The 24,651-nt window shown below is 40.0% G+C and overlaps 1 protein-coding gene across 1 annotated transcript in view; it reads left to right on the forward strand.

Annotated features, from left to right (window-relative positions):
* The window catches only part of RPS6KA6 (ribosomal protein S6 kinase A6), a 36,666-nt gene extending 12,563 nt beyond the window's left edge, over positions 1-24,103 (forward strand). The window contains exons 4-22 of the mRNA XM_059482721.1: positions 2,332-2,413; positions 3,211-3,291; positions 4,169-4,248; positions 7,094-7,200; positions 7,464-7,501; positions 8,544-8,686; positions 9,440-9,510; positions 10,779-10,867; positions 11,277-11,341; positions 12,071-12,173; positions 13,215-13,339; positions 13,620-13,745; positions 14,183-14,272; positions 14,880-15,038; positions 15,644-15,805; positions 16,195-16,271; positions 16,986-17,103; positions 18,145-18,285; positions 19,153-24,103. Of these exons, the coding sequence (XP_059338704.1) occupies positions 2,332-2,413; positions 3,211-3,291; positions 4,169-4,248; positions 7,094-7,200; positions 7,464-7,501; positions 8,544-8,686; positions 9,440-9,510; positions 10,779-10,867; positions 11,277-11,341; positions 12,071-12,173; positions 13,215-13,339; positions 13,620-13,745; positions 14,183-14,272; positions 14,880-15,038; positions 15,644-15,805; positions 16,195-16,271; positions 16,986-17,103; positions 18,145-18,285; positions 19,153-19,278 (1,983 nt within the window). The 3' untranslated portion in view covers positions 19,279-24,103. The remainder of the gene's footprint in view (positions 1-2,331; positions 2,414-3,210; positions 3,292-4,168; positions 4,249-7,093; positions 7,201-7,463; positions 7,502-8,543; positions 8,687-9,439; positions 9,511-10,778; positions 10,868-11,276; positions 11,342-12,070; positions 12,174-13,214; positions 13,340-13,619; positions 13,746-14,182; positions 14,273-14,879; positions 15,039-15,643; positions 15,806-16,194; positions 16,272-16,985; positions 17,104-18,144; positions 18,286-19,152) is intronic.
* The last annotated feature ends 548 nt before the right edge of the window (positions 24,104-24,651 follow it).

Here is a 24,651-nt window from a genome sequence, read left to right on the forward strand (position 1 = left end):
AAATTATTCAAATGGCACAGAGAAGAAATATGGCAGAGTTTTTGTTACAATATTTTCCTTTTGTAATGTGCCACTGGGTGTCACTTTGCAGAAATGAAGGTGAAAATCTGATCTCTGTCACTGTGTTGAAACACAGTAGCTGAAATATTAATCCTAGTGTATAGGAAGGTAATTAATTTTTTAAAACCAGTCTCAAACTACATCTTTTGCAACATCTAAAGTAGTCAATCAGCTTTACATTTGTTCCCATTTTCCTGTTCTTCTGCTGATTCTTCGTGTGTCTCTAGGCAGGAACAAACCTCTGCATAAAATACAGTGAGAGAGGAAGAAGCTGACATTAGGGAGGCATTCTGTGCACAAGTGATGATGTAGAGAACAGACTTGAAATATTTCTCAGTATTTTGAGGTTGCAGAAACATTTCTTTACCTGATAATATTCATTGCCAATTCCCTCACACACTTCTCGCTGTAGGAGCCTGAAAAGGCTCCATATATTTATTACTCCTGATTTGAGGTGCCTGGAGCCACCTGAGGGTTCAGCACAGCCAGCCCTGCCTCAGATTTGGCTTCCAGAGCTCAGGGTTCTGCCAGCCTCAGGAGGGCTCCTGTTTGCAATGCCAACAGCTGGGCCAGATGTGTTCTGAGGCTTTGGAGTGCTGGCAGTGCCTCTCCAGGTGCTGCACACCTGAGCTCAGAGCTCTTAACTCTCTTTTTTCCTGTGAAAAGAGAAAACAAACAGGAGGGTCAGTGCCTGTTGCCCTCATGGTGTTTTCTCTTCCCAGTTTCTGCTCCCAGGCTGCGTCCTTTGGGTTTGGCAAACACCAGGAGGGGTTTCCTGCAACCTGCTATTGACATCAGAGCAGGATTTAATAATCCCACAGAAATAAAGAGTTAAACCTGGAGCCTGCTCTTGACATCAGAGCAGGATTTAATAATCCCACAGAAATAAAGAGTTAAACCTGGAGCCTGCTTTTGACATCAGTGCAGGATTTAATCATTCCACAGAAATAAAGGGTTAAACCTCCTGAATTACTGAATTCTCTTCATTCTCTCAGGAATGATGTGCCTTTGGAGTTCTGGACAATTTGTCTGCAAATTAAATAAATAGGTGGTGGTTCAGTAGTTTGCACTATTTTTATACTAGCTAAAATTTGTAACTTGCACACAAATTTCTCATGTTCTCACAAATTATTTGTTGTTAAGACTAAAATATTACTATGTACTTATTATTAATATTTTATAATTGTGATTGTATTAATCTCTAGCTGTTTTCTTAGTTGCTGGTGTTTAAATTCTCCCTATTTTCTGTCACCTTGGCCTGTAGGAGAGCACTGTTGTAGGTCAGTTATTGTGCAAAACTTATTAAAACAAAAAGCCAGACAACCTTGAAACACAATATTTTTCTTCTAACCAGAGCTTAAAATAAAAACAACCCCTCTCCCAACCTTGTACAACTTAGTCATAACAGTGCTTGAATTTCTGATTCTAGACTGGAAAATTTGACAAGATCGTTGAAAAAATTTATATAATTTCTAGATATAAATAAATTAATTGTAAATGAAAGACTGGGTAAGGTGAGATCAGAGAGGTAATTGTAGGGAGCGCTTGGCTTTCTCTTGTGATTTGTATGTTGTGGTTTTTTGTTTTTGTAAACATAACTTATTAATCCATAACTAAAAATTGCTATTACAAGAACAGCAATTTAGAAGTAGGAGCACATATCAAACCATTTTGTAAACTGGAAGATCTGGTGGTTAAGAATTAGTGTAGCTCCATGTCTTTGTAGTGCAGTGTTTTATCTAATATGCTTTTCTCAGTGTCGAGTTGTATCCCATCTATCTTTAAAACTCTTCTGTAGAGAAAAAGTAGAAAAACCTGTTGGAGTTGCTATTCCAGAGGGAAAGGGTGCTTTGATCTTAAATGGTGAGGTTTCCTTGCTTTCATCTCACCACTTGTACAGAATTCATTAATAAAAATGAATGTTTGATATTTGAGACTTGGGTCTTAAGCCTCAAAAACCTCTTGGGAGGTGCAGACCAGGCAGAATTGTCATTCTCCAAGAAAGTGATAGAAGGAAACATCTTTCTGTAAGAACTTCTTTGATAAATCAGGAGAGAATCCAGAGTTTCTGGGCAGTGTCATGCTTCAGAGAGCTTGGTGCTTTGCAGCTCTGGTCTGATCAAGGAATTTTGCTCTTCCTTTAAAGGTGTGTGCTTGGTGCAGAGCACTGGAAGCTGCCTGACATTAACGGGAGCTTCGCAAATGCTTTGTGAGAGTTTGGGTTTGATTACCAAGCTTGCAGTGATTTAAAAATGGGCTTTGTATTGCCAGGTCTTCCTCGTGAGGAAGATAATTGGGCCTGATGCTGGGCAGCTTTATGCAATGAAAGTGTTGAAAAAAGCTTCTTTAAAAGGTAGGTCTGTCTTTCAACTGAGACTTTGGACAATGGGGTTTAGTGCACCTGTATTTAAAAACTTTTTTTAATCCTAAATATTTGTCAGTGAGTTCAAAATTCTTCTCTGACAGGAGGTTTTTTTTGGAGTAACTTGTAAGTTCATGTTTAAGTACTATTTTAAATCTGGCCAGGTAGCTTTAATTATGTGGTCAGAAATGTTCTTTCAAAGTTTAAAATTGGATTATTTAATTCTGTTTAGACTTTTCATTATATGAAAACAAGTTAATTTCATAAACAGTTTTCCTTTTGTCTTTTGTTAAGTCAGAACTCTGCTGTGGTTAAAATTAAGTCATTCCCTTGTTCCAGGAGCCAGAACAATTTAATTCAGTGTTCAGAACAATTTAATTCAGTGTTTTGGCTTTCAGGAGACACTTGAATGTGTGTGAGTCCGCTGTGTGTAAATAGAGCTTTACTGTTAAAGGGGAAAAAGTAATCTTAAAAATATTTTATATTCAGGACAGAGAATTAATTCAAAAACTGAAGTTGGGAATGTAGGTAAGAGCTTTTTTCTTGAAAGCAGTATGGATTATCTCAAAATATGGAGATGTGCTGGAAATGCAGTGAGGCAAAGAAGAAAGCTGGGGCAGGCAGGAAACAAACCAGAGTCCTGCTGTCTGAAAGGAGGAGTTTTGTGGGAGACTTTAACATTAAAAAACAAATCAGGTGATGAGGGCAGAGATTCCTTTAGCCAGCAAAGCCTTTCTGTGTGCTGCTAAATGCATTTGTGTCCCACTGTTGTTGTTTCTCTCCCTCAGTTCGGGACAGGGTCCGCACCAAGATGGAGCGCGACATCCTGGTGGAGGTGAACCACCCGTTCATCGTCAAACTGCACTATGGTGGGTCCCTGTGCTCTGCCCCTTCCTCCCCTGCCCCAGGCCACAGCTGCTCCTGCTCTCCCTCACTTGTGGAGGGCCCACATTAGCTTCTAGCACTTGGGAAAATAAAAAAGGAGTGTAAATATGTAGCTGTAGAGAAGTTTTGTAGTGGATATTTTCACCCCCCCGACGTCCGGGAGGAATGATGAGGAGGACTCCATCTTATCAGAAGGCTAATTAATTGCTTTATTATCCTATATTATTCTATACTGTATTACATGACATCTAAACTGAATCTGCCAAGCTTCCAACTGCACAGAACTCGTGACTGTCACCCAGCAGTCCCCACACACACACCTGGCCCTGACAGGCCAAGGAAACAGAACACCCTCACTTTGGGTAAACAGTGTCCATATTGCATTCTCCTATTGCACAAACACAGGCACAGCAAATAAGGATTGTTTTTCCTTTCTCTGAGGTTCAGAGAATGTGAATCTCAGGAATATTCTTGGGAAGTTGTGCCTTGCTTTTCTCTGTGAAGAGAAATGTGGCTACACGCGCTCTTGTAAGAACTTTCTGAAACTTTATGTTCAAGTTCTGCAGAGGTTTTGTACTTTGCATTGATTTAAACCAAACCACAGTAATTTATGTCCTTCCCTGTTTGACAAAGGAGAAATAAAAGAACATTATTTTAATCATCTCTCATGACTAAGATTTTCTTCTGTGAAGAAGCAAGGAATCATTCAATAAATTACCTCATGTGCTGAATTATTTCACTTCCACAAGCAAAAGTATTGCCTGTGATTGAAATTTCCTACTTGTAAAAGCATTCAGATTTGTTTTGTAGCTTTGTCATACAACTATTGATTTTTATTTACTTTTTTAAAATTTTTTTAAGCCTTTCAGACTGAAGGGAAGCTCTATTTAATATTGGATTTTCTCAGGGGAGGAGATGTATTCACACGATTATCCAAAGAGGTAAGTACCTAAAATTTTATCTCCACTCACTCTTAGACAGGGGTTGGGTTTTGTTGGTACCTTCTAAACCTGTTTTCCCCCATTTTTTTGTCGTAGTGAAGTTTTTAATAACTTTTGGGCTTTCCTTACATATCCTAGATTCTGTTCTATCCTTAAGAAACCCGAGTGTTTAGTGATGAGTAGCCCAAGTTTTAATTTGGCATCTGCAAAGTACAGTTCTTTTGTCTAAAAATGTTTTGTTGCTTGGAAACACAACTGAAGTAAATGAATATTTAGCACTGAGGGAAGGGGATGTGTAGTTCTCATGCTCTTAGTCAGCTTAGGTGCTCCTGGAATCCTGCAGCCCTGAGAGCTTTCTGCTGCACTGTAAAATTGCCTGGTGCTGCCATGCCAGTCCTCATCCTGAATCCCACAGAGTGGGAACACAAAGTGCTTCTGAGCCCACTCCCCTCCATCCAGCCCTGCCACACAACTGGACCTTGAATTTTTCATTTCTATTTTGGTTTCCTGGAGGGAGAGCTCCAGAGGAGGGGATGGGATGCAGCTACAGGCTGTTGTTGTTTTTTTAAAACATTTGCCATCAAATATTTATCACATGTTACCTTGAGTGTTATGAACACGTTTAGAAGACTTTTATTTTCTTATGGCAAATCTTTTATAAAGATCTAAATTTTTAATGGCAGTTTCTCAACAGCTTCACAGCAAGTGAGGTTTTCAGTGTTTTCACCACTGTAAATCCATTTATATTGCTAAAGCACTGGAAAAGCCACTTTCTTAAATGAGAAAACTGTGTTATCTGATTTTTTTCATGGCATGGGGGAGGTTGTTTATTCCCAGTATGTAAGGCCAGGAGAGGTTTTTCCCCTTATACTTCTCATAAAAATAAAGATTTTCCTTTAGGAACAGGCAAAAGAGAGAGAATTTAAAGGCATTTTTGTTAAAAGCTGAGATTGGTAACACAGTGATTATATCTAAGAATTGAGCTCAGAATTAATTAATCTGGAAGCTAAAATGGCTGTTAGAAACTTCAAGTGACCAACTTGTCCTGGCTTATTGGAGCAGGAGGTAGGAAAGAGGTCAGGCTTTGATATGGAATGTCCAATTCCAGAGGGAGTTCTGGAATAGCAGGAGGAGCTGTTCTGTTGCACTAACCCAGCTGGGATTATCCCCCATGGAACATCTCAAATAAGGGATGCTGTCCATGAGGACTCTTGCTGGGGGTTGAAAGAGAGAGGTGTTCCCTGTGAGAATCAAGAATTCATAATTCTCAAGTTTTCTTACTGTTAAGACCCCCTGTTTTTTGGAACACTTAAGTTACCTTTTATACTGGCTTTTATGTACATAAATATGAAAAAATCAGGTTTTTATTTTCTGGTGGGAATGGGAAGTAGTTTCAAAAGTCCATGGACAATGCACATGAGGATAAATTCCCTGTGGCACTCTATACTTTGCACACCAGGATTATTTTAAATTCATTTGGTTTAGTATGAAGTTATTAAAGTTATTGAAGTTATTTTGTTGGTCTTTAAATTCTTATGTGGGCATGAGAGTTTCAGCTGTGGCAGTGAGATGAGTGTGTAATGAAGTTCTGATTGGTAATATTTAATGGAGCTGACTTGCATCATGTTTGACTTGACCCAGAGAACAGCTTTGCATGTCATTGTGGGGAGATGGCAGATTAGCATTTAGCATCATTATATTCTGAGATTTGCATTTTGGCTGCTCCAAGGAGTAATAACGAAATCCAAGGAGTAATAACGAAATCCAAGGAGTAATAACGAAATCCAAGGAGTAATAACGAAATCCAAGGTTTCCCTTTGCTCTTTTGCAAGAGGTGAAACCCAGAGATTTTTAGAGGTGTGAAGGTGACACTGTGTGGAGTGTCCCAGCTTCATTGTTCACCCGAGGTCAGCCCCTGTCATTATGGAAATCAGGAATATTCTGAGCCTGGAGATCAGATCACACTTGAGCAATGCAGAGCTCAGGAACCAGGGAGCCCAGGAGTGACTGAGTGGCTGCACTGCACTTCTGTCCTGAGCACTCCACTGGTTGCTTTAATTTAATATAAAAACTCTGCCTGCTTTGGCTCTTGTCATGTTCTAGAAATTACTGGAGGAGCTTGGAATCCTGCTGGATTCAGCAAATAAAGGAATAGTTCCCTTAAAGCCCAAATTCAGTCCTTTAAAGATTCCAAGCTCCTCCAGAGAAATCTATAGAACATGACAAGAGCCAAAGCAGGCAGAGTTTTGTACATTAAATTAAAGCAACCTGTGGAGTGCTCAGGACAGAAGTGCATCTCTGCTCTAGAAGTAACATCAATATTTCAGTGTCTCACCAGGGTTCTGTAATAGTTTTTTTCCTAAGAGCAGAGCAGGTTCCCAGGCTGTCACTGTTATTGTCATCAGTGATTTATTCTCCATGTTTTTTTCCTAAATGATTTTTTTGCTTTTTTTTTCTAAATCTTGTTGATGTGAATTCACACTCACCCAATACAGCAGCCATATATTAAATTTTATGATGCAGTGGAAAACTGGGTTTGTGGCAGGAGGAGTGCTGGGTGTCAATTACCCCAAATATAACAATTAATTTATTATCTAAAAGTTAATTAATGCTCTGCAGTAATGCTGATGGTTTTATTTAAGTATTGCAGGTAGTTCTTTGTATACTTTATAATTAACAGATATTAGTAAATCATTTCTCTTGGCTGAACTCAGGAATTATGAGTTCACAAGGGACTTTGAAAGCTAAGTTTGAAATCTAGGCAGACAGGAGTATATATTTTTTAGATTGCAGTTTTAAAAACTGAAGACAAGATCAGAAGGTAAATCTATACAGTTCTTATTAGGTTATGTTTACAGAGGAAGATGTGAAATTCTACCTCGCAGAACTGGCCCTTGCTTTGGATCACCTTCACAGCTTGGGAATTGTGTACAGGGACCTGAAGCCAGAAAAGTAAAGTAAAATGTATTTTACCACTATTACGTGTATTTTGTTGTTGCTTTGCATTTTCCACTGTAAAAAATTACAACTATTTTTGTTAAGCCTTTGTAAACAAATACAAAATGTAAACCACGTATCTGTGGTTTAAATGAAATAATATTAGCTCATTTAAAAAATAACAGAATTCAATGTCATAATTTTTAACTTATATTTTAAATGTTTTCTGTAAGCATTGATCTTTATGTGTTTTGGTGAATGTGAATTTTAATTTTCAGCATTTTGCTTGATGAAGCAGGACATATCAAGTTAACAGGTAGGCACCACTCATTCATACATTTCTTTGTAAATGAGTTTTTTTGAGTTTCTGTGTTATCAATTTTAAATGCATGTAAAATTGCAGAAAATAGTTCTGTAAGGAACAATCCAAATACATATATTCTAGAAATGATGTATATAAAAGACAGTTTAGAAAACAAGTTACTGTAAATTTCTGGAAGCTTTAAATTACATTGACTGTGATAATTTTGTACTAGAGATTTCATCATATAGTTTAATCTAAGATATTGCTCTTAGATTCCAAGAGAAAATGTTTTTTAAAGCCTCAAAGACTTGATAGAATAATGGTGATGGAGATCAGGTTTATGAAATGCATTCCTTTTAAAATTCTGCTATATTTAAACACAATTCAATCCTAAATTTGTCACTTCCTTCTGAAAGTGGAAACAATGGATGGGAGCATTGATTAGCAATGATTTTCTCCTGTAAAAAAAGGATGTTTGAGATCTGAGCCAGTGTCAAGGACTTGTGTATCCACAACAAGGAAAATGTTCTGGGAATGAAATATTCTGGGAATGCAGGGCTGTTCTGTACTGAACTTGAGGCAGGTTACAGAACCATGTTGCCTTATGTAACACCAATATTCTTAGTGTGATTTTATTGATTTATCATTCAGTAAGACCAGACCATGCAGGCTGCATTCCCTTTGAAACTGATTTTTACTTTTATCCAATTTTTTTGTGTGAATAAAGCAGGCAGTAAACAGAGAAAATGAGAACTTCTGAGTGTTTTAGAGCTCTAAAGGTGTAGGATTTCAAATGCCACGTTAATTCAGTAATAACTTTGATGGCTAATCATGAATTTAATGACTTTTAGAATGGTTTGGAGGTGTGTAGTAGATGAAATGTGCTCTCTCCAGATACCTGCAGTCTCTTGTTTCACAGAGAGCTGTGCTAATCACATTTCTGAAAATAACCAACCCAAACCTCTCAACGCTTGCATTTTGAGTTACCATCTATTGATTTATTTCTGTTCCCCTGCCATTCTTTACTGGCTGTGTTCTTGTGGTGCTGTTGTAGACTTTGGACTCAGCAAGGAATCAGTAGACCAAGAGAAGAAGGCCTATTCTTTCTGTGGTACTGTAGAGTACATGGCTCCTGAGGTGGTAAACAGGCGAGGGCACAACCAGAGTGCTGACTGGTGGTCCTTTGGGGTCCTCATGGTACTGTATTTGCCTCTTGCTTCCCTTGCTAAGCTCACACAAATGCACTTAGAATAAGCTTGTCCAGTTCTGCTTAGGGATGCTTGGGTAAAGGGGACACTGAATTGCTACTGGGTGGAATAAAATTGATTTTTCACCTCTAAGAGTGTTTATCAGGCACCTGAAAAATCCTGGGTTGTAGTTTTAGTAGTTAAAATCAGTTGTAGCCAGAGTGAGACTTCACTTTGTATTTTTACTTTGCATGTTACTTAATAGTTAAACTTAAAAACAGGCTTGAAAGCTTGGTTTGAAGAAATATTAATGGGATTTCTGTGAGAGTGAGCCTGTGGAAGGAATGCTGGAGTGGAGTAGTGAGATAAGTCAGTAACTGCTGCCACTTCTGCCCTTCCTGGGGTGTGTTAGAGCATCAGCCTGCCATGGAGATGGACTTGGAAAGTAAACCACTGTTCTAGAGTTTACCATTCTTGCAGTTTTCGGGATATGACAACATCTAAAACTGGTTTTGGAGGAGATTTTATTACTTTCAAGTACCTTCTTGATGTATAATATTCCTCCATCATCATCATGCTAGACATGCTACTGTTCTTACCATATAAACTGTGAGAGCAGAATTTTAGATTTGGGAACATTTCCATAATATTTGCAAAGTTCAACCAGTGAGGTGTAGAGGTAGGAAAGAGTGCAGTGTTTAACACTTTGTTTCAGCAGTTGGGGGAAGAAGTGTTGATTTAGATTAACATTTGTTCTTTCCAGTTTGAAATGCTCACTGGTACCCTGCCATTCCAAGGTAAAGATCGAAATGAGACTATGAATATGATACTGAAGTAAGTACATCTCCTTTCTTTTTCAGAAGTCCAAAAATGTAATTTCAAACATGTTTTAGTAGCTTGTTGTAACTCCTTGTGCAGGCTGGTCTTGTGGAAGGTGTCCCCGTGGCAGGGGGTGGAACAAGATGAGCTTTAAGGTCCCTTCCAGCTCAAAGCATTTTATGATTCTGAGAGCACTGAGCTGCAACAGGAGCAAACAGCAAAGCCCCTTGATAAACTTTAGATGCCAGGCTGTGAAGTACCATTAAGTATCCCCAGCAATTAAAATCTCAGGGATGAATTTGTACTTTGATTGTGGGCGTATAATGAAGATAAGAACAGTGCAGTGACTGAGAGCAGCTTGATTTACACTCTGTTGTTGTTACACTCCCTTGCTACTGTTACAGCACACCTTGTTTTGTAAGCAGCAGCTGATCAGGTGTTGCTTTGTGTACAGATGTGTGGAGAGCCCTTACGTGCTCAAATTCTCATTTCAATTGCCCCAGTTACAGCAGAAGCTGCTGGACTGGACAGACTGGGTGAGCTGGTGCTCACTGAGGGGAGCTGTTGGGCAAATATGTTCTCATCTGTCTGTGCTCAGCTAGGAGAGTTTCCTCCTGGCACAGGCAGAGCCTTGGGCCCTCTGAGGGGTGATGGGGAAGGGGAGGAGGGAGAAACTCAGTTCTTGCCAGCACAGGGCACTTGGAGCTTGCCCTGAGTGGAAGTTCCTGGTGCTGCTGCCTGTGAAAGGATGGCTCAGACCTTGAGCTGCCTCCCTGCAGCTCCCAGTGATGCTGCAGTGCTGCACAGGCATTTCCTGCTTGGCTTTAGAGTTTTCATTAAATACAATAAATGCTAAAGTCAGTGAGCTTTTATATGATGGCTTAATGAGCCCTGGAGGAATAGTAGCAATCACCTCAAGGACAGGTAATTGGGCATTTGGTGAGTCTCTTCTGTTACTGGTATTATTTTGGTAAAAACCTCCTGGTGACATGAAGATACCTTTGAAAATACTTACATGTTCCTAAGATAACTATTTTACTCTGTTGCAGCAGAAAGCTTGCTTGGGTGGGGTTTGGTGGTTTTGGTGTGATGTGTTTGTTCTCTGGGTTTTATTTTAAACCACTCCTATAACAGGAAACTTAAAAAGTTGATGAGTTAAGTGTGTGCTCTCTACAAGGCTTTGGAATAGATCCTTGATACATCAAACTGTGCAGTGAAATCTATGTAGACAGTTTTTACTAAGATAAGTTTCTTCCTCTGACTTGTTCTCTGTTTTCTTTTAGAGCGAAGCTGGGAATGCCTCAGTTCCTCAGCCCTGAAGCACAAAGTCTCCTGAGGATGTTGTTTAAAAGAAATCCATCAAATAGATTAGGTTGGTTTATTTAAATAATCAACTCAGCCTAACTTTTTATTTCAAAGAAAACAGTTGCTAGAGACTCTCAAGCTCTGGGTGATCAGTAACATTTGGGTACCATTTCCTGTCAGTTTGGGTCATGGCTTCCAGGGTTTGGCCAAGGAATGGTCAAAATGTGGGATCAGTGACTTAGGAGTGAGCCAAAGCTGTGACAGCATCCCAGCAAAGAATATTGACACTGTATTTATTTATGGGCTTTTTCTGCTCTCTTTGCCTCCCTGGGTATTTTACATCCATGGAATATTTCAGTATTCACAGTTCCCTCAAATAATCACCTCTGTGCAAACTTTTTGGAAATGAACTAATTTTTAGTACAATCTTCAAAGTCTTTACCAAGTGTGTTAACTACAGCCTTTCTTTTGTTCAGGAGCTGGTTCAGATGGAGTTGAAGAAATCAAGAGACATCCTTTTTTTTCTACTGTTGACTGGAATGTGAGTAAAAAAGGATCTGAATGATAAAGATGTTGCTGATTTTTCTGTGTGTTGTAGCATTTGTAGCAGTATTTACATCTGAATAGGGCACAGCAAACACTGCATTACTGCTGCCTGGCACATCCTGCCTTCTCCTCCAATTCCTTGGCATCTGGAGCTGCAGTATTGACTGCAGATAGAGAGTATTAATTACAAATTGTGCATTTACTTTTTAAATAATTAAGAGTTGCAGCATTCTCAAGCTGAAATGATCCATTGGAGCATTTCTAGTTGGGAGAGACTGCTGGTGTTCCCAGGAATCCTGCAGGAGGGGTCTGTCCCTTTCCTATATTTTGATTGGTTAGTTGGTTTGTATTTTTAAACTAAAATATACTGTATGCTTTTGTGCAGAAGGGTTAAATTAAAAAAAAAAAAACGGCAAAAACTAGATCTGAAAGGAGGAGAGAAATAGCAAGGAAATGCTCTTAGAACTTCCTAAATTTTGCATCTTTTGACATGAGGTTTTCTGTTCCTTAGCTGCAAATGGGATTTATTGCAGATTTGAGATCTTTCCCTGATTTATTTGGGTGGATTTGGAAAAACCTGGAATAGACCTTTGAGAATGGGCAGTTCTTGCCCACAGGAATGTGCCTGACAAAGGTTGAAATCTTTGTCCTTTACCCTTTATCTTGGCAAAATAACAGCACCCATGGAAGCTTCAGTGACCCTTAAATGTTTGTCCTCTTTCAGAAACTGTTCAGAAGAGAAATTCAGCCTCCATTCAAACCTGCCTCTGGAAAGCCAGAAGATACTTTCTGTTTTGATCCAGAATTCACAGCAAAAACACCAAAAGGTAGTTGTGCATGGCTGTAAATTGGTGAGGTTTGTGGGACAGGAGGGTCAAATTAATGCTAAAACAACAAGCAGGAAAGCCAGGGAGAACAAAGTTAAAAGCAAAGGATGCAGCAGGGTTCCAGTGCTTTGAAGGAGGATGTTCCCCTCAGCAGGTCTGTTCTTTGAATATTTTGCTAATCATTAACTCAGGAAGAAAAAAATAAATGGAATATTAAAAGCTGGACTATGGTTTCTAGTTATGATTCAAGTCAGGCTGCAGTGTTTGAGGGGAAGTATTCAATATTAAACTCAATTGGATTGCAGCAGTGATTCTTTTTAGGGTCAGTATTGCATTGACAATGCCTTGCTTTAAGAAGCATTAACTGTTATAATTTCTTGGTCTGCTTCAAGTTTCACTTCAGGTTTTCTTTTGTGACCTTTTTTCTTTCCTGCTGCATCCAGCTTTTAAACTCTCTTCTCAGGATTGTTTGGAGAAGGTTTGTGCTCTTAATAGGCTACACAAAGTTATTGAGCTGTGCTCACTGTGAGGTTTCAGACAGTGAATTCAGAGGTGCACGGAATATAACCTGAGGAAAACTTAATTCTAATAATTCAGGGGTATCTTTTCAGTGAAGATTTACTAATTGGATATTGTTGTGTTGCCTCACTTGTGCCTTGCCAGCAGCTCATTCACCACTGAAGCAGCACATTCTGTTGTTGCTCTTCTGTGTTACAAAGCTGTTGAGCACAAGATAATGATCTTTATTTCTTTTCCATAAGTAGTTCTGTTTCAATAAACTTATTCCTTAAAACATGTGTTCATATATAAATTCCTGCAGTGCTTTGCAGTTTTAGATAAAATTATGGAGTACTTGTTTGTGTTTGTTACTGAAGGAAGGGAGCTCAGATAACAAACCAGAAGTTTTATTTATTTAACATTGATGTTCCTCTTGTTTGCTTCCCTTCCCTCAAGATGATTTTTGTAACATCCCTGTCCTGAATGCTCTGAAATGGCCTTGCTGGCTGTACCACACTAACCCTGTGTGTCTGTGTGCCCCAGATTCTCCAGGGGTCCCACCCAGTGCAAATGCCCACCAGCTCTTCAAGGGATTCAGTTTTGTTGCAACTACTACTGTAGAAGACCATAAAATATCACCCCTCACCAACATCCTGCCCATAGTCCAGGTAATGTTTTGCTTTTTGGGAAACCTTGGCATGCCAAAGACTGACCAATGCTCAGTATTTACAGTTCTTCTTGCTTTGTTGAGGAGACTGTTATAAAATGTGTCTCATTAAATACTTCCATAGGGTATTTTTAATTTTAAAAAGTGAGTTACTGTTTTTTTGAAGGCAGAATTTCAAAGAAAAATCATGAGCAAGCAGGAGAAACTTCTGCTGTTGGTACCAGTGTAATGGCAAAGAGGATCCTGTTGCTTTAGATAACCACTTCCCTGTTTTTTTAAAGCAGCTTCATGGAAACAGTGCACAGTTCACTGATGTCTACGAACTGAAGGAAGATATTGGTGTGGGCTCCTACTCTGTTTGCAAGAGATGTATCCACATAGCTACAAACATGGAGTTTGCTGTGAAGGTACTGGCATCAATTCCACTCTGAAAATATTGGATAGTAGTTTTGAAAACTTAAATTTGTGAGTTTTCCAGCTGCTGTGTTTTTATGAGTTTATAAGTTACAGTCTTGGAAGCTAAAAATACTGTACAGGAACACCTGAAATAAAGTGAGATTCACAAAGTGGAACTGGGCTGCAGGGAATTAGTGATGCTTCAGCCCAATGCATTTCCTTGTTCAGTGGAGCAGGACAGGCTGCATTAATGATGGAATTTTAACAAGGACAGAGCAAGAAATGAATAAATGGGATGAGAAGCTGGAGGATGAATTACTCATGATTAGAAAGAAATAATGAACTCTAGAATTTTTTATTCTGTTGTTGAAATGAGAATATAAATACAAAAAATGTCTATATTTAATAACTTGTTTATGCAAGTTGTTTTTCCTGTTATTTTTTGCAGATAATTGATAAAAGCAAAAGGGATCCCTCAGAAGAAATCGAGATTCTCATGCGTTATGGGCAACATCCAAACATTATTACTTTAAAGGATGTATGTACCTCCTTTTCTGCTGCCTCTTATTAGACAGTGCTGAAAAAAATAAATGCAGATGTAGGCAGTTTATTGGGATTCATTAAATTTCTTTTACATAGAAAAATTTACTGGGAGAGCAGTATGTAACAGTAGAGGGAGTGTCTCAAAACACAACATTGTCCTGACATTAATTTTTCTAAAGGCTGTTTAAGCAGCTTGAAGTGAGGAATGATGTAAAGGTTAGAAATGCCAGATTTCTTCTTGTTTCAAAGGAGCAGCCAATGTGTTGGTAACCTGAGAAAGCAGTGGCTTGCAATGGAAGGGAAGAGCTGTTCAGGAGTGTGGGGCTGCTCTCTTCTTCTAACAGCAACTCTTACACAAAAAAAAATCACTAAATAACTCAGAGTGATGAATTAACAGCTTGAATGGAGAGTGATGAATTAACAGCTTGAGTCATGAGCTCCCAGGGTGACCCAGGAGCTGCCTTGCCCTCCCTGCTCTGGCAGCCCCTGCTGTTTGTGCTGCCCCTGCTGTGGGAGGAGGGGATTTGTGGGCATGTGGAACTGCAGATGTTGGCTCTGTCAGAATGCTCTGAGTGTGAGTGCCCTGTTAAACCTGTCCCCAGGTGTATGATGATGGCAGATTCATCTACCTGGTGACAGAGCTGATGAAGGGAGGGGAGCTGCTGGACCGGATCCTGCGGCAGAAATTCTTCTCAGAGCGGGAGGCGAGCGCGGTGCTCTTCACCATCGCCAAGACCGTGGACTACCTGCACTGCCAGGGGGTGAGTGAGGGAGTGAGGGACTGCCTGCACTGCCAGGGGGTGAGTGAGGGACTGCCTGCACTGCCAGGGGGTGAGTGAGTGAGGGAGGGACTGCCTGCACTGCCAGGGGGTGAGTGAGGGACTGCCTGCACTGCCAGGGGGTGAGTGAGGGAGTGAGAGTGAGTGAGGGACTGCCTGCACTGCCAGGGGCTGAGTGAGAGAGAGTGAGTGAGCCCTGCCAGCCACAGCCCTGGCACAGCTTGCAATCACTACTCCCCTGCCCTCTGTGCTTTGCTTGACTTGTTTTCCTGCTAAGAGGTTTTGTATTTTATCACAAAGGTGAATAACAGAAACAACTTGTGCTGTTATGCTGGCAAAGCCTTTGGACTCTGCATTTTATGAAACTGCAGATTTTTTTCCTGTTCTTGTTGCCAAATGGTGATGTTGGTTCCAGTTGCATTATGAGCCAGGAGGTTTTTATTACATTGCTTGAACTAGAATTTTTGGGTACTATAATTCTTTAAAACTCTCATAAGTATATTAATCTACAGAACAGCCTTTGTAAATTATAAACAAATGTGCCTGCTCCTCCTAAATGATGGCTTTTCAAATGTCTTTGCTTATAGGTGGTGCACCGAGACCTTAAACCCAGTAATATTTTGTACACTGATGATTCAAACAATGCTGATTCTATCAGGATTTGTGATTTTGGATTTGCAAAACAACTTCGAGGAGAGAATGGACTGCTTCTAACTCCCTGCTACACTGCAAACTTCGTGGCACCAGAGGTATTTCAAGCTGCTCTGTTTTCTTTGTGCTGTTTTTGGTGTGTCAGATGCTAAAACTTTTCAGCAATGCTTGGAAAAAACCCTCAACAATTCTGCTACTTTTCTTTAAATATAATCACACATGCTTTTTAAACATGAGTACATGTGTTTATAATAAACCTGCTTTAAAAACAGCAGAGTCCACCCTCAAAAATAAGATGTGAGCCTTTTGAAGATCTTAAGAGATCTGGGAACAAGAAATGTTGGTGGTGTTTACTGCAACTTGTATATTAGAAAGTCAATAATCTCTCACATGATCAGGGATGATCTTACCCTTCCCTAGGCTGTGGTGTTGTTTTGGGGTGTTTTTTTTAATATATGACAAGAATTTAACACTCTTTGTTTCATAGGTTCTCATGAGACAGGGATATGATGCTGCTTGTGACATATGGAGCTTGGGAGTTCTCCTTTACACAATGTTGGCAGGGTGAGAATATTTCTGAGCTGTTTTGTTTACCTTATATCCCAGAATGTTGCCTGAATCCTTGCTTCCATAGAAATGGTGAGACATTGGCTGATGGAATGACACAGACACAGGTGGGACAGGCAGCTCTGAGTCAAAGCCAAACAATCCACGTTTAGCTCAGAGTAGGATCAAGGTTTCTCTTCCCAGTGCAGGACTTGGAGGTGCCAAAGACTTCTCCCACTTTTCAGGAGGGAATTGAGTCTGTGAAAATAAGTGGTGGGTTTGTTTTTCCCCTCCAACCTCTTGTCCTTCCACCCCATCCCCTTTGCTCGCTTTGTGTCCCTGCCCCTGCTGCATTCCTGTGTGGAGCACTCTGGGTTGGGATCTCTGGAGTTTCCTCAGCATCCAAACCTGAGGAAGCTCTAGGAAGCATCTAGTGGCCAAATGAGTGATGTTTGCTGAATCCTTCTCTAGCAGAAAAAGAGCAGGTTTTTAGTCCTATGACTAAATCCTGTCTATTGGAAATTATTCTCTTGATAAATCTGTACTTCCCATTAAATGTGAGAAATGTTAATATTTAATAACATGTGTATATATTCTGTGTTCTGTATATATATTCATATATGTAGATTTGTTTCTGTTGGCAGTGGGATATTGACTGATTCACGAGATTTTACTAATTTCTTGCAGTTTTTATCTGTAACAAAGTGTTTTGTTGTTTTTTTCTCTCCCCAGCTATACTCCATTTGCCAATGGTCCCAATGATACTCCTGAGGAGATCCTAGTACGGATAGGCAGTGGAAAATTCTCTCTAAGTGGAGGCAACTGGGACACTGTTTCAGATGCAGCAAAGGTGTAAATGTGTTTTGGTTTTATATTTTTGTAGAATTCCAATGAAATCTACTGAGCTTTATCAGCTAGACTGCTCTGTAAGTGGAGTTTGTGTTTATGATCTGCAGACTTCATTGCAGGGAAGGATATCTGCTCCAACATTTTATTTAAAGGCTCCATCTGTAATGAATATAGATTCCCTGGGATGGTGTTGACCCACTCTGTGGGCATCTTAATCACCAGTGTTACCTTTTAAAAAAGATCAGCCTTAATATTAAATATTAATGTTTAAATATTTTTTCCCAGTCCTCTGGAACTGCACTATTGTTCATTTCAGTAGGAGTGATTCAGAATGCTTGTTGGCTCTTGCTGTCTTAGCATGAGAAATTCACTTCTGTGTATTTAAGAATGCTTCACATTTTGTACCTAAAACAAAGGGAACATTCTGTCAGCTTGCTCATATTTTGGTTTTATTTCAAACTGTTTCTGTCTCTGTTCTGTGCCCTTCCCACCCACCTCTCCTTTGGACCAACGTTGTAATTAATCAGTAGCTTGTTGCTAATGCTTCTAACAGGCAAAAAAAGTGTCCATTGCTGTTGGCTTTATGCTTTATGTGGTTTCTTGAAGGAAAAATTCCTTGCTGGTGTCTCACTGTCCCTGAATTCATTTGTAGTAAGGAGGCAGCAGAGCCCAAAGTGCAGAATGAAAAAGGAGAGAGAGATTTACAAATAATAGCATTCCTCCATAAAATCTGCCTGCTACATTTGAATAGGATTTCTAGTCTTTTAAAGATTATATTCATAACAAACATGAAAGGCACAACAGTGAGTTGCTTTGCAATCAAGGCTGGCTCTGTTGAGCTGCCCCAATAGTACCACACATTGTTCTGAGCTTCTGCAGTGTCAGGGCACAGAATGATCCCGTTTGTGTGCTGCTCTCTGTGTGCTGGCATTGTGTAAACCCCTCCACACAGGGTGCTTCTCTCACTGCTGCCATCCCTGCTGCTTCCAAGGCCACCTGAGATGCCTTGCACTGAGCAGTGTTTGTGTTCCCTGCCCTGCAGGATTTGTTGTCACACATGCTGCACGTGGATCCCCACCAGCGCTACACGGCAGAGCAGGTGCTGAAGCACTCCTGGATTGCCTGCAGGGACCAGCTGCCTCATTACCAGCTCAACAGGCAAGATGCCCCACATCTAGTAAAGGTAAAGGCACCTGGGCTGCTGCTTCAGCTGGGGGCTGTGCAAGGAGTTAGCTGGTTTAGAACTACAGACAGAAGTCTTGTTTTTTCTATTTTTCTTTTAAGTTACATAGTGAGAAATATTCATGGAATGGTGGAATGGTTTGGGTTGGGAGGGACCTTAAAGCTGAACCATCCACCCCCTGCCATGGGCAAGGACACCTTCCACTGTCCCAGGCTGCTCTAAGCCCTGTCCAGCCTGGCCTTGGGCACTGCCAGGGATCCAGGGACAGCCACAGCTTCTGTGGGCACCTGTGCCAGGGCCTGCCCACCCTCACAGGGCAGAATTCCTTCCCAGTATCCCCCTAATCCTGCCCTCTGGCAGTGGGAAACCATTCCCCTTGTCCTGGCTCTACATACCCTTGTATAAAGTCCCTCCACAAAATAAATTAGTAAATAATTATTGTTAATAATTATTCCCCCTCAGTGCAGGGTAAGAGATTTTTGTGTGTGGTGTCTGTAAGGCAGTTCTTGAGCTGTGTCTGAAGTCAGGACCTGAGTGGGCACTGAAGTGGCTGTGTTGGAGAAATTGGTGCTAATCTGGCTTGAAAGATACAAATTCTGACCTACATTAACAGATGAATCTTGCACCTGAGGGATACAAAGGAAATACAAAACAAAAAGAAATGTCAGATACCCATGCTTAGACATTGGAAGGGTTCAACAACAGATTTTTATTTTCCCTAACAAATTTCAGAGAATTCACATGACCTGTCACAAGTCTTGTTTGGTTTTAATGGAGTTAGTTGAATATTTAATGTTTAATTGCTTTATTTTCTGATGAAAACTTCTACATACATGAATTATTATGACATATTTCCTTCTTCCCTAGGGAGCCATGGCTGCTACATATTCTGCACTGAACCACAAGACATTTCAGCCAGTGCTGGAGCCTGTGGCAGCCTCCAGTTTAGCTCAGCGACGGAGCATGAAAAAGCTCACATCCACAGACTTATAGATCCACTGGGACACCTGAGCAGACACAAGCAAGGGGGAAACCCAACAAGTGGCTCTATTTTGCCTGACCTGTGATCAAAAGGCATCTATGGTTTCCTGCTACACTACTTGAATTCTGTAAAAGTCCTTTTTTTAAAAAGAAAAAAAAAATCCACAGGTTCATACTGTGTTCGTTTTACAGGCCGTATCTGTTAAGTTAATTTAAACATCAGGTACACCATAATGAATTTCTCTACACTGTCCTTTGAGATCTGTTGCAAATATTCTTTCACATTCTGTATAGTTTTGCTGGGTTCAGTTTTAAAAAAATATGGTTTAGGGGACCGTTGCCAATGACCAAGTTGTACATAAAGTGTCAGTGTGAGTTTTCTTGCTTCACACCCTCAGACCCTGCTGTGAAGGGCAAATTCTTCATTTTGTAATTGGGCACTTCATTGATTCAACTCAATTCCTTTCCCTTGTCCATGACTCTTATGCAGAGTTGAGCAATGTGATGTGCCAGAGTTAATTCATCCCTGTTGATTTGGTAGGTCTGTGTTTGCATGGTGCCAGGAACTGAGGAGAACCAAAGGGATGTGCAAGCTCCTGCACTTAAATTTGATCTCTTGTGACTCAAAAGAAATGCTGGTTATGGCCTCTGACAGAAAAACAAGCATTTCTGGTTGTTATCACAAATTGTGTCCTGCACTGAGCTGGAGGAAGTCATTATGTGCATAAACTGTAAAATTCAGGCTCTCAGAAACATTGGTGCCACTTCAGAGCAAATCATGCAGCTCAATCCTTTGTTATTTATATTTCCCATCCATTAATACAGCTACTGTGTAATTTTCCTCAGCAGTCTTTCCACTAAATACACCCAATATTAGGTTTGTTTGGCATATGAGACAAACTGACACTTTATTATAACCAACTTGGCACTTGGGGTTTATTTTTTATTTATTTGGTTTTTTTTTAATAGAAGGTTGCTTCTCTCTGACTCTCTCGCCGCATGTACAAATATTACAGAACAGAAATGCAAAATTCTCTTTGCCTAACTGTAGGGGTAGCTTGGGAAAATAAATAAGCCTTGCTGTGTGCCCAGATAAGGGAATTCTGACCAAGAAATTTCACAGTTATGGACAAATTCCTTTCAGCATCCTGTGGCCAGCACTCACTCACCCTCTCTGTTTGTTGTTTGGACTGCAGCTGTTCCCAAATGCTGGGATGGAGAGGAAATTCATTTCAGGGCCAGAATTACCTTGGGGTTTCCTGACTCCAAACCAATGCTAACTGCTGGTAGTTCATTCAGAGATACACTTAGAAGTGTTTTCAAAAGTTGTAGACACTGAGCAGTTGTAGTGACATAGCAGGATGATTATAAATATTAAATACATTAGTGACATTAGGCTGTGAAGTGACCAGAACTCAAACATAGTTCAGACTCATTTGTCATAATTGAATTTTCAAATGCAAGACCCCAGGGCTGGCAGAAATCAATGTTTTGAGACAGCAAAAAAAAAACTTCCAGGAGAATTCTGGCCCAAGCACCAGGAGTGGTGGTGATCGCTCACATCTCACAAGAGGTGTTAGCTGGTCTTTGCTTACACCTGTGAAGGACTTGGTGGTGTTGGAAATACTTTTAGATAAGCTGCTTTCTTCTGTTGTGGTGGGGAAAGATGGACATTATCTGGCCAAATAGTTAGGTATGAATATTTGTAGATTTGAGACTTAATGATATAGTAAACATAGGTGTGCTCTTTGTATCACACAAAACATCCCCAGATGGAATTTCTTGAGTGGTTGATAGATGTTGGAAGCTTTAGGGGCCATCTGTGCCTAGTTTTGAGGTGCCTGTTTGAAATGCTTGAAAACTTATCAAAGAACACAACTGCTTCCTGGAAAGCTCTTTGTTTAATACAAAATCTGCCCCTTTTGCAGCTGCTTCATCCTCCTTTTCCTTAATGAAGACTTTTTCCAGCAAGAATGCCTGGAAACCTCTTGTCTAACACTCTGTCAGGGTCATTTTAATATAAATTTAAAGATGACTGCCAGAAGAATTTGAATTCACTCAAAAAAAAAAGGAAAAAGTGATGGAATTTAAACCCCTGAGCCCAGATCAAGGTGTACTGTGGGTTGAAATGTAGTCCTGAAAGCTGTGGTGGGGATAAGAGGTAATGCAAGGCCTGGAATACAATGGAAATGTCAAACCTGAATTGTCTTCAGCTTTCCTGTAAGGCAGCAGCTGGTCTTTAATGGCTTTACCATGAATCATTTAACAATGTTTCTGTTGGTATTTTCTTTTAGCTTGCTTAGAAGCACCCCAGAATAAGCACCTTAAAAGCATTTTGCACAAGAGCAGTTGGAAGCAGCTGAAGGGACTCAAGTTGTTCTTGATGTGCAGCACAAAGGTGGTGAGAGGAAAAGAACACAAACAAGATGGATGTTCTGATTCATTGCTGAGTATTTAAAACATTTCCTGGGAAGTTACCCCTGTTTTATATCACTGCTGGCCTTTAGTGCAAGTGGTACTTCAGGGGTAAAAACAACATTACAAAGTTGTTTTATTGTGGGGAAAACATATGGATGTGTTATATCTTGACAGGCCAGTGTACCCTGGTATGCCACTTAGAATCCTCATTTAGGGGGGAAATTCCCTTGCTCTATTTCAGCATATCAGTCCTGGAAATATTTGGGATATGCAGGAACACAGAGTTCACTTGCAGTTTACTTTTACTGTATTTAAGGATCATCTTTGTGAGGCTCCTTTGGGAATTCCTTGCCTGTTTCTCATCCCTTTCTTTCCCAGCTTAGGTTTTGATATCTAAAAGCAGCACAGTCTGCTCATGGGCTGTCAGGCAAAGGTTTGAGATGGAAGAGCAGGTACTGGGAAAGTGCCCTGGCTGCAGTAAAAGGTTGGTGGAAATTATTTCTGTCATCTGGGCACAGTTCAAGTTTACAAACTGGTGATGTTCTTACTGCCTTACTGAGTCAGAAAAAAATGTTAAATTTTCAGAAAAGTTCATAATTACACAGAAGTAGGCATTCAGACTAAAGGAATTTCCACAGAACTAAATCTTGAATTATAGAAGATTTTGGCCATGGCTTCCTGCCAGAAAAGCTCCTGCTCTGGTGTTTGGTGATGATCATTATCAGTTCCAGCTCTGGTGCACACAGATTCCCCCTGGAGCTGGAGTGGGCTCAGGACTCTCCTGCTGTTCTTTCACCCCAGGATATCTCAGTTTGTACCCTTGGTTATCCCTTGGATATAAAGGGAGGAGCTCTGTTGTATTCCTGTTCCACATCCAGAAACTGCAGTGGCACCACAGTGAGCCCATGGTGGGGTCACAGGGCCCTTCCTTGGAGCTCTCCTGGTTGGGTCCAGTCCAGCCCTGATCTGTGGCTTGTGTGCTTTTCTTCTTTTTCCCATTTTGTTCAAAATCAGTGAATTCCCCTTGTCCAGGGCAGGAGGTGCAGGGGCTGAGCCTGCTCTTCCTTTGGGGCCTCTGTTGTTGGAATGTTCTTGCAGCCAGAGAGGACATCCAAAACCTCACCCAAGTCAGTCATGTTGAGCTTGAATTCTGTCTTCCATGTTTTAATTCCTTTTCCAAAGCTGATCTTCAGCTGTCCAATAATTAAAATAACCTCTGGCAAACTTCAGCAGGTGGGAGTTCCTGACAGTGTACTTAGAGACTGGTCTGTAGAGCTGTGTTAAGTTAATTACACAAGGTTATAATAATTCTCCTGGTTTGTATCAGTGAAATTAGGCTAAAACATCAATGCAAACACAGGGTTTTATGTATTTCTGTAGCACTTAAACTTTTCATTCCTAACCAGAACTAAAAGTTAGCAAATATTTGTGGGAGAGGAGGGAGGAGCAGTTTTTTCATAAAGTTTCCAGAAAGCTTCTGAAACTGTGGAGTAATAGAGTCCTTATGTAATCCTATTGTAGGGTTGTAGGGTTAAAAGCATAAAATTCTCCTTAAAAATTTGTTCCAAAGCTCTTTGAGGTGTGCACTGGTAGCTGTTGGTAACACCCCTGCATTTCATTCACACCACACCAACCTTCTGCATCAACATCTGTCCCTGCTCCAGTTATTTTTAAATATTTGCTCCTCCAGATTCTACTGTTCCTTGGGAATAGAAGAATGGATACAAATTTGAAAACCCTCACCCTTAATGTATGGCTGAAGCTGATTGAGTATTACAATAATTTGCCTAATTAGAAAGTCTCCCACAAAATCATCAGCAGCTGATTTTCTTGAGATTTTTCCTGTGTAATGAAAGCAAACTTTCTCTGAAAGCTTTAAAAGATATAATCAATTAAGTATCTCTTAATTATTAATTTTTGGGCAATAGCTTATTACCAGTAGTGAGTTTGAATAACCCTGAATTCTCTTGTGGGGTTTTTCACACGAGGATGCTGGAGGTGGATCTGCTTTGCAGGACCAAGTGTTCAGGTTTGGGTGTTTTCATTAGGCTTTTGAGCAGTGTTTGCTAATTAATTCATTAATTAATTGCATTGTCTTAATGTCCCAAGCACTTTGGCATCTTGCACTGATGCTCTGGTTAGAGCTGAAACTGCTGGCACGTGGCTGAATCTCCATAAAGGGCATTAATTGAGAACAGTGTGCAATGAATTCCATGCTCTGAGGTACTTCAAAGATGAGACTCTACACAAGGTCCCCGTTCTCAGATATTGTAACTGTCATTTCCTTCTCTTAAGCATATTGTGGATTTTGTATCATACTGTATTTATTTCATTTAATTTTAAAAGAAATGTTTTCTTTAAAGCTCTGTATATATTGACATTAAAGTTTGCATTGTACTACGTTCTCCTCTTCTTGCAAGGCTGGGTCTGGCAGTGCAGTGGTGTTTTTCTCTTGGCACTGCTGCCTTCAATTACAGAACACCAAAGACAACCTTAAAATTGTATTTATTTTTGTCAAACTCCCTGAATAATCATAAAGGTACAGTTTTAATTAGCTGGCAGTTCCTTGAGTACTAGAATAAAAGAGTTGCAAATTCATAACATTTGGTAATTGACAGAAATCCATCACTTCTGCTTTGGAAGTTTGCTTGCTTCTGTTTTTCAAATGGATATAAAAAACAATGAGCAAACATTCCTAAATTAAATGTATATGAATTATTTCATAAACCTTGCCAAAAATCTCACATACATCAAGAGCTATTTATAAATTGATATTCAGTCAAGTGTTTCATGCCATACTTGCAGCAAAACAGACATTCAGTGGTAGGATTGATGTATTACCTCAGGGTGGGATCATCTACCTCTGTGCTTTTTACATATAAAATCTATAAAACTTGTCTAATAAAGTCTATTGAATTTGACTCCATATATTAAGAGGAAATAATTTTCCTGCAAAAATCTGATCCT

Source organism: Ammospiza nelsoni, chromosome 15 (assembly GCF_027579445.1).
Source record: "Ammospiza nelsoni isolate bAmmNel1 chromosome 15, bAmmNel1.pri, whole genome shotgun sequence".
NCBI lineage: Eukaryota > Metazoa > Chordata > Aves > Passeriformes > Passerellidae > Ammospiza > Ammospiza nelsoni.